Source organism: Toxorhynchites rutilus, chromosome 1, assembly GCF_029784135.1.
Source record: "Toxorhynchites rutilus septentrionalis strain SRP chromosome 1, ASM2978413v1, whole genome shotgun sequence".
NCBI lineage: Eukaryota > Metazoa > Arthropoda > Insecta > Diptera > Culicidae > Toxorhynchites > Toxorhynchites rutilus.
The window spans coordinates 129091343-129101016 of NC_073744.1; the positions used below are offsets into that span (position 1 = coordinate 129091343).

The following is a 9674-nucleotide window of genomic DNA, read 5'->3' on the forward strand; positions in this document are numbered from 1 at the left end:
AGCTCCCAAAAATCAACATACACTATCATACTGAAATTTCTTCACAAGCTTAATAATGTCTTCAAAATGTCTTCACAAAATCAAATGTCAAATGTCTTTAAACTTGGCATCTCTGGTTGCGCGCTCGAATAGTGACGATGGTATGGTTGCAATAGTAATATTCTCATCACGCTGTTTACGTTATGAAAACGGTGCGTAGTATGATGTACGTAGTACACGCGAGTTGCCGCTCAACCTCATCATCAGTGGCCAATTTTAGACGCCATTCCATAAGCTGATCCGCAGATTCATAATCCCACTAAAATTAGTTTGATATTGCGGAATATTTTCCGAATTTCCCGACTTGGACACAGATCGTCTATGAAAAAATGATACCCCCGCTTTGCAGAACACAAAACTAGACTACAAGGAACCTTGTCAAAACATTAATCCGGCAGTAGCTTAGTGAATGTAATCGATTCATCTTCCAATGTTCTTTCTGTACAACTTCTTGTGAAAAATAGAGTTTGTGGGAAAGCTTGTGCCGAGGAGTTCGTGTTTTCTGATGAGAAACTCTTTGTCTTGCAACAGCCGTACAGTGTCCAAAATTATCGGCTGTGGGCGCCGACGTTGACCAGCATCCCCCGTCCCACATAAACATCCCGCGGTTCCAGAGCGTCGCGTCGGCAATGGTTTGGGAGACCGCATCTAGGCGTGGAAAGCTCCCACTTGTTTTTATCGAGAAAAACGTGAAAGTCAACGCTGCGTACTATAAGACCGAGATTCTGGAGAAGGTTTTGGCCCCGGCACTTCTGGACCTCTACGGGAAGGATCATTACGTCTTTCAACAGGACGGCACACCGGCCCACACGTCGATTGTCGTTCAAGCGTGGTGTCGGCAGAATTTGACTGATTTATTCGATAAGACTTTGTGCCCTCCCAGCTCCCCTTGACCTTTATCCCCTGGACTTTTATGTATGGTCGTACATGCTGGCCACGCAGAGCGAACATAAAGTGAGAAGTTTATGAAGCTCATGTCCAAGATCTGGGGTGAGATGCTTTGACATTTTGAAGCCGATTTGGTTTTGAATAGGGACATTCCAATTTGACATTCCAAGATGTCAACCGTGGAGGAAAGAAATGATGTTCGGCAAACGCCGGTTCCAAACGAGAATCAATCAAATGTAGATGGAAGCACAAAGAGAAAGTATCAGCCTGAATCGATAGTGCTAACTGGCCTATCAAGGCATTCGAAGAGAGTGCAAATACCAAGAATAGAAAAGTAAGTGAATATGAATATTTTTGAATAATTGTTCTTATTTCTAGATTTTTGTAAGGGGGAAGAGCTATTGTATATTGCATTACAAATTAGATTAGTTGAATTTTAGAGTGTATTCGAACATCTATCAAATGAGTATATTGTATAGACTTCGACTTCGACTTAGACCACCGACTTCCGACTTCGACTGCCTAACAAGTCACACGCTGCTTTATTATACTCCGAAGAATTTGATTTAGTATCATTAGTAGTTTCCCTCGGTAATCCGAAACTCATAAGGTATTAGTAAAAATATATGAAGCACTCTCATGCAGCTCAATGCGTTTATTGATAAATACGGAATACACAGGTTGGGCGGAAAGTTGAAAAGTTCTTGAAGATGGAACAGTTTTTATTTAATTAAGAATGTGTCGGTGATTATATTTGAAAAAATGAAAAAATAACGTGGACATAGTCTTTACCCCTTCCCTCTCTCCGTGGAGAAGCATGAACATTTTCATACCCCCTACCTCCCCTAAAATTTTCTACGTGGTATGTGGACAGCCCTAAAGATCCTTCGTAAAAAAAAATCGATCCATTTTTTCTTCCAGATATTTTTGTTTGCCTCATCTACACATATTAAGATACAAATATGTTCGTAAAATATTCCAAAACAAGAAACTTTAAAATGCGTTGATTTCTCACGAAGTTACATCGTTTTAAAAATGAAAATCGTCACGGAAACCCTGGATGCACAAAACTAGGAACCTTACAACAGCGCAGTGCTTGCAAATATTTATGACATGAGACATTGCGCGCAAATACTGTTGCGATCATGTCTTGTTCTTTTTCGCCTTTCTACAGAACCGTTTCGTGTTAACTCAAGTAAACAAATCATTATTGGTTTCATTTTTCTTGTAATTGTGCAAACTAATTGTCCCACAATGGCACAGAAATCTATATTGTAAGTGGTATAGATTCTATTTCAAACTCCGACAAATTTTAAAAATATACTTCAATCCACAGATCATTTTTCACCAAATCAAATGCGAAAAAGAGTGATAATCCATCCGGTCCCATGGGTTCTTGCACCGGTGTGGAAGCGGTGAAGGGGGAGAACAACAACAATGCGTTTGGGTAAATATGCACGACGTGACGTTTCGTTCATGTTGAAATAAATATTGTTTTATGAAGAAATTGCATCGAATATGCTTCGAAATCAGCTCATATTCGCTGTTGTTAAGTTAAACGTTATAAGAGATCTACACGCTGTAACGATCCGAAGAGAATACATTTCCCAATTACAACGTAGTAGATATTTATATCACGTTCGCTCCTTTGTCACTAGCTCAAAGAAACCGGAAAGGCCAACCGTGGATGATGAAGACAGCCCAGTGAAGAGCAAAGGGCGCAAGTCCGCAGCAGTTTTTGAATCATCACCCTCCCCGTCTCCTCAGAAGTTAAAGGTTAATGATAGTAAAACACCGACCGGAATCGCAAAGCGTCGGAGGATTGTATCATCGGGCAGTGAAGATGAGACACCTACAAAAAAGACCAGGTTTGATACAGAGGATGATATTGCTGCTTTAAATTTAATCGACCCCACAATTATTCTAGTTCCCCAGAAACGAAGCCGAAGGAATCGATTAAAAACGAAGATAAGAGCCCGGTCAAGACATCGAAGTCGACAACCGTTGTAAAGAAGGAGAAGAAATCCCCAAAGGAGACGCCGAAAAAGAAGTCCCCCAAACAAAAGTCTCCCATCAAGAGAGAAAAAGATCAAGACGTTGAGATGAAGGAAGTTAAACAGGAAATAGAATCGCCAGCAAAGGAACAGAAAACTGTGGACACGAAAGATAAGGCTGCCAACGTGATGAGTTTCTTCACCAGTGCCAAGAAGGAAGAGACATCCAGCACTGCTAGTGGCTCCAAAGTAGACGGAGTCGATTACAATCCGGGGAAGAAAAACTACCACCCGATAAACGATGCCTTTTGGAAGAAGGGCAGCAAAATACCGTATCTCGCTTTGGCTCGAACTTTCCAGATAATCGAAGAAACAAGCGGACGCTTACGAATGATAGAGATTCTTAGCAATTACTTCCGGTCGGTAATTGTACTCAGTCCGAGCGAGCTTCTGGCAAGCGTATATCTTAGTCTCAACCAGCTCGCGCCGGCATACGAAGGCGTTGAGCTGGGAATTGCAGAGCACACGCTGATGAAGGCTATCGCCCAAAGCACTGGTCGGAGTTTGTCTCAGATCAAAACCGATGCGCAAAATACCGGTGATTTGGGACTGGTGGCCGAACAATCCAAGAGCAGCCAGCGAATGATGTTCCGTCCGGCGCCACACACTGTCGAGGGAGTGTTCGGAAAGCTACAAGAAATTGCGAGGATGACGGGCACTGCTTCGATGGCGAAAAAAATGGACAAAATTCAGTCGATGTTTGTGGCGTGTCGTCACTCGGAGGCTCGCTTCATCATACGCTCGCTGGCAGGGAAGCTTCGCATAGGACTCGCCGAGCAGTCCCTTCTTCAGGCTCTGGCCCAAGCTTGTGCTATGACGCCACCGAATTCGAAGGACCAAAAAGAGCCTATTCTGAACGCATTGAACAAATGCAGCGAAACATCTGCGAAGGCAAAAGTAGACGAGATCGCGTTAATACTTAAAACGGTATACTGCCAATGTCCAAATTATAATCAGATTATCCCCGTGTTGTTGGAACACGGTATCGACCATTTATTGGACAAATGCCCGATGGTTCCGGGAACCCCGCTGAAGCCTATGCTGGCACATCCTACCAAAGGTGTGCATGAGGTTCTTGAACGCTTCGGTGGTATCGATTTCACCTGTGAGTGGAAGTACGATGGAGAGCGAGCTCAGATTCATATAGCCGATGATGGTAGCATTAACATCTACAGTCGTAATCAGGAGAACAACACGAGCAAATATCCGGATATCATAGCGCGGTTGGATCGTACGCGACTGGAATCGGTGCGCAGTGCTATTCTAGATTGCGAAGCTGTGGCATGGGATCCTGAGAAGAAACAAATTCTGCCGTTCCAGATTTTGAGCACCCGCAAACGGAAGGATGCCAACGAGACGGACATCAAAGTACAGGTGAGAATTAATCGTCACGGTTTATCCTTTTTCCTCCAAACAAAAATGTCATAAAAATGAAATACAAATTTCTACATAACTCGACAACTAATCAAGCAAATGTAACCAAATTTGACATGTGAAGGTTTCAGGGGGCAAGAAATGTTTCTATGGTGGTTCGACATTGCTCTCTAAGGATAGGGAGGGAGGTCTGTCATACAAATGAAATACAAACCTAATTATTTATTTACTAGCTGACCCGGCAAACTTCGTCCCGCCCATAATTTGTTTTTTGTTATCAATACCTTCAAACATTAACGTTTTCTTACTAAGCGCAAGTTTATGAGTCCAATCGCAGAACTGTTGAATGATATTCTAATCGACCCCGTTGAATTTCTATTTACTACAAAATTCCTAGTACTTCTACCAAAACTCATCATTATAATATCATCGGTCAAACACAATTCTCGTTAAAGATTTTTCAACCACTTGCAAATAACATCCTTCTCCGTTACATGGAATAAATGTTTGATACAGAAAATATGATAGAATAAAGACAGACCCCTCCCCTCTTCACCCCATAGAGAGGGGGAAAGAGTGTCCATTCACCATAGAAACGTTTCGTGCCCCCTAGAATCTTCACATGCTTAATTTGGCTCCACTTGCTTGATTATTTTTCGAGTTGTGCTGAAATTTGTTAATCATTTGTATGACAGCTCACCCTAAGAGAGGGGGGAGGAGTGTCGAACCACCTTAAAAATGTTTCTTCCCCATCCCCATAAAAACTCCACATGCTAAATTTAGTTCCGTTTGCTTGGTTAGTACTTGAATTATGCGGAAATGTATGCTTCATTTGTATGGCAGCTCCCTTCCCCCTCAGCGAGACGGGAAGAGTGTCTATTCGCCATAGAAACGTTTTGTGTCCCCTAAAACCTTCGCTTGCCAAACTTGGTGTTTTCTTGATTATTTTTCGAGTCATGCAGAAATTTGTCAAGCTCTTGTTTCGCGTAGATTTCTTCTTTATTGTAATCGAGGCTAGCTAGATGGGGTCTGTGATCGTTGGTGATGCTTAAGTTAAAGACCTAAGGCCTCGCATCCTAAGCACATCCATGCACATTCTTTCGTTGATCGGTCACCATACTGGTACACATAGTGTTTCATCAATGTCAACAAACTTTGTGTCCGAATAGTGAAGGATCATTTTTCAATGCAAGAAATTCAACAAGCTTTTTACCTTTACAAATCTGGACAAAGAATAGTCGTTAAATATCGCTCATAGAGCAGTACTGTGTTAAACTGATACATTACTCCCATCTCTAGGTATGCGTCTTCATGTTCGATTTGCTGTATCTGAACGGCTCCCCTCTGGTCGAACGTCCCTTCCTCGAGAGGCGTGAACTGCTCTACAAACACTTCCGCGAAATCGAGGGCGAATGGAAATACGCCACACGATTGGACACCGATGATATCGATGAGTTGCAACGCTTCCTGGAGGATGCCGTCAAGGGAAACTGCGAGGGTTTGATGGTAAAGACCCTCCAGAAGGAGGCCACCTATGAAATTGCCAAACGTTCCCGGAATTGGTTGAAGCTGAAAAAAGACTATCTCACCGGGGTCGGAGACTCGCTGGATTTGGTGGTGATTGGTGGCTACAAGGGCAGAGGCAAACGAACGGGAACTTATGGAGGGTTTCTGCTTGCTTGCTACGACGAGGATAACGAGGAGTATCAGAGTATTTGCAAAATTGGTACCGGATTTTCGGACGATGACTTGCAGCGGCATACGGACTTCCTGAAGGAGCAGATTATTCCGCGAGCTAAGAGTTACTATCGATACGACACGTCCCACGAACCGGACGATTGGTTTTCGCCAGCCCAAGTATGGGAAGTGCTATGTGCGGATCTATCGCTGAGTCCAGTTCATCGTGCTGCACAGGGCATCATCGATGGCGAGAAGGGAATATCTTTACGTTTCCCTCGATTCATCAAAATTCGCGATGACAAAGGCGTAACCGATGCCACTTCCGCTAAACAAGTGGCCGAAATGTATTTGAACCAAGACCAGATAAAGAACCAGCAGGGAAATCAACGCGATCCCGAAGAAGACTTTTACTAGATAAGTTAATGTATTTCCTGTTTGTTTGTTTTGTGTCCATTGTAACCCAAAAATATTACAGTTAAAGCTAAAACAATTTGTGTTAATCATCAGAAGCGACTTCAGCTTTGATACAGATGAGAAATATTCGCCCATATGTAGTTCGAATTATCCTCCTGGGAGGTATTCTCCGGTCCCCAGGTATCCGGCCTTGGGAACGGATTGTGTCGATCCAGATAATAGCTGCTTGGGGCATGCATCACAAATTCCATACAGCTAAGCTTCCGCGGGAGATCTTCCTCGGGCCCTATTAGATAGGTAGCAGGGTCGAACTGTTCGTTTGGCGGAGGACTGGATGTCGTTGGTATAAGCCAAGTAATATAGGCAGATTTTTCACAGTAAGAGTCGATTTGCAAGCCGTGTATTTGTGCGTAGTAAATATCATCGTTTGCATCCATAACCGAAACAATGTCCCCTATTTGATAATAAATATTCTGCAATGGAACAAAAGAAAATTGCCCTCAATTCCATGGAATTTACAAATAACTCACACTGTACTTACATTGTGGAACAATGTTTCCACTGTTCTCGTTGTGACCGTAATGGTTGGCGCTTTCATTGGGTTCTTTTTGAAAATGAACCTCCGCGAGCGTCCAGTTTTGCCACCGTTGGCCCCCGTCCCGCCCGAACCACCTTTTCGGGCACTTCTGACGTTCTTTCGTAACTTTCGCGGACTTAGCGAAGGAGCGTTCCTTTCTTTGCCTCCATCAGTTTCTTTTTCATCCTTTTCACCGGTCGCCTCTTCCTTCACATCATCCACTGGACTAGTGTCCTTGTCCGCCTGACTTTTGTCGCTACCATTCTTTTCGACTTCTTTCGGAAGCTCATGGGCAGGTGTGGGGTCATCTGATTGTGATTCTATCTTCATGGACTCCGCCTGTATTTCCTTTAGTTCATTCTCCAGCTCCGTTTGTTCCTTTTCTTGCTTCTCATAGCACGGCGTGCACAAAACGACACCCCGTTCAACGGTGTGCCACTTTTCGGTGGTACACGCCTGACAGTGGGCACACTTTTGAGCCAGCTTTGGACCCATTTTCTGTGTTAAAATAGAAATTTTATCATCAACTTTATTAATACGCGCCAATGTTTGTTTTGGTAATTGAACAGGAAGAAGATTGTAAACAAACAATGTATTGCGGAGCAAACTGACAGCAATTGACGGCATTGAGCTTCGTATGACGAAATGGGGGAGTAGGCATGACAATTTGGGATTGCAGAAGAAATGAACACACTTTTAAAATAAAAATTATTAATGAAAATATTTTTTTCCAAATCAAACTAGCACTCTATGTAAATGAAAATTATTTTTGCTTGCAAGTAGTGAAAAAATGCGATACAAAAGTTGTGTTTAATTTTATATTATAATGGTAAATTTTTGTTAGAATATCCGAAAAACTAATGTCGTATCCAGATGTCGACACCATTCCGCCATCAACGCGAATTGGAATAGGGTGGCCAGGATTTTCTTTTGCGTTATTCCCATTACTAGAGAGGCTAGTTCAAGGCAACCGCGTTCGATATGTCAAAATCGCTCTTCGGTCATTGCTTATATAAAGGCCCATTTATACGCTGCTTGTAGCTGACTTGACAGTGAGCAGCTACTGAGCTGGTGAACCCGCTTGACAATCGGTTAACTCGCCTTGTGATACAGTGTGAGTTGCTGGCTTGTAACTAGATACAACAGCACTGGTTTACCAAGAATGCCAGGTGATTTTTCAAATGTCCATCAAATAATCAGAAACAATAGCGGTTATAAAAATACTTAGTGCTGAATTACTTCGAGCTGAAGGTATTAATTGAAAAAAGCAGGAAGGCAAATAGATTTGGGCCATTAATTTGATGTAAATGAAGGAACAACAAATATAATATTGAAGGAACTCCGAATGTGAAGTGAAAATGATAGTAGATTTACAGGTGGTATAAATACGCGTCAAAAATTAAAATTATGAATGAAAATGAACTTTTTCAAAGTTATATTTATATAATTATTCTGTTTCATATTGACCACCTTCAACGATACTACAGATACCAAGTATCTTTCTCAAATATTCTCGCAGGGCATATGGCATATGGAGATATCGTCTGATGGCTTCACTCATGGATGGCTTTTGTTCTTGTTTTTATGAAAAACCATCTTAAAAGAAAAGTACGCTACGTCAGCGTGCAAAACAAAATAATAACGATTTCGTTTAGAAACTATTTATTTTTCCAATAATTTTGTAGTCTATTAATATCTTTGTATATTTTAAAATATCTTCAAAATGAAAACATTTCTTTACATTTGGCATCCCTGATTCGAACGCTAAATGCTGTTTTTTCTGAATGATAATTGTGCCTGATAATGATTAAGAACAGCGTAAGAACACACTGGACGGCTCTCCCGCGCTGATTTTGCAATGACAGACCGCCGTGGAGCCTCGATAATGGAATGTGTATGATCTAAAAAACATAGGGCGGGGCGGGTGTGTACGGTTCCAAAATCACTGTTGTACGGTTCTTCATTCGCTGCGGTGGCTCGATGGAGATGATGCGCCGCAACGGTTTTTTGAGAGTGTTAGTGTTTATGTGCTTTTGAAAGGTGAAAATAAAGCAAGGCAATAATAAATGTACTCTCAGGTGAGCCAATACGTGAAATCCACTCTGCGGTCATGTAGCTGCGGATAATCGCATTCCATCCAAATTGTCGAGAAATGCAATATTTCAGACGTTTGCGATCAAGTTCTCTCTCCCTTTCGCTCAGGTAAACATCCCCTCCTCCGTTTTCCATCATTCTGTTTTTATATACCGCCCCTCTAATCCACTTACTGTCCAGTATGGTTTATACCTAAGACAAGAATGTTATAAAATTTCGAAGAGTATTTTCCCATGTGAGAAACATGTGTTCTTCGTATCACGTATTTTATGAGATGTACTATTTTTGTATTAAAAGAGTATTCAAAAAAATCATATGTGGAGAAATAAAGAAAACAAGAAAACGTAGATTCGACAACAGGAGTATGATATGATGAAATACATGAATTAAATTTAGAGTTTATTTTATTTATCAAGAGATTATGGGCCTTACTGTATACACTTCACGATGAGGACTAAATTAACGACACGTCATTGAATTTCGTTTTACGAGACAGTGAAGCGGCAAGATAATGATGGGTTTTCAGGGAGGTTGAATACTTTTCAAATAGAAAT

The 9674-nt window shown here is 41.7% G+C and overlaps 2 protein-coding genes across 2 annotated transcripts; one reads left to right on the forward strand and one right to left on the reverse strand.

The window, feature by feature from the left end:
- The first annotated feature begins 2061 nt into the window (after window positions 1–2061).
- On the forward strand, window positions 2062–6847 carry LOC129762748 (DNA ligase 1). Its single transcript, XM_055761267.1, has 5 exons — window positions 2062–2201; window positions 2264–2374; window positions 2586–2795; window positions 2855–4355; window positions 5655–6847. The coding sequence occupies exons 1-5, from the start codon at window positions 2182–2184 to the stop codon at window positions 6447–6449; spliced, it is 2637 nt and encodes an 878-aa protein (XP_055617242.1). The 5' UTR covers window positions 2062–2181; the 3' UTR covers window positions 6450–6847.
- LOC129762749 (GATA zinc finger domain-containing protein 1) lies at window positions 6441–7646 on the reverse strand. Its single transcript, XM_055761268.1, has 2 exons — window positions 6991–7646; window positions 6441–6922 (listed from the first exon to the last, which is right to left on the reverse strand). The coding sequence occupies exons 1-2, from the start codon at window positions 7519–7521 to the stop codon at window positions 6551–6553; spliced, it is 903 nt and encodes a 300-aa protein (XP_055617243.1). The 5' UTR covers window positions 7522–7646; the 3' UTR covers window positions 6441–6550.
- Between the last annotated feature and the right edge of the window lie 2028 nt (window positions 7647–9674).

Bases quoted from the DNA above. Each gene is read 5' to 3' on its own strand.
- LOC129762748 (XM_055761267.1), top strand. From the start codon at position 2,182: ATGGCACAGAAATCTATATT. The intron at 2,202-2,263 runs GTAAGTGGTATA...TTCAATCCACAG, and splicing joins ATGGCACAGAAATCTATATT to ATCATTTTTCACCAAATCAA. The intron at 2,796-2,854 runs GTTTGATACAGA...CAATTATTCTAG, and splicing joins ACACCTACAAAAAAGACCAG to TTCCCCAGAAACGAAGCCGA.
- LOC129762749 (XM_055761268.1), bottom strand. From the start codon at position 7,521: ATGGGTCCAAAGCTGGCTCAAAAGTGTGCCCACTGTCAGGCGTGTACC. The intron at 6,923-6,990 runs GTAAGTACAGTG...GTTCCATTGCAG, and splicing joins TGGAAACATTGTTCCACAAT to AATATTTATTATCAAATAGG.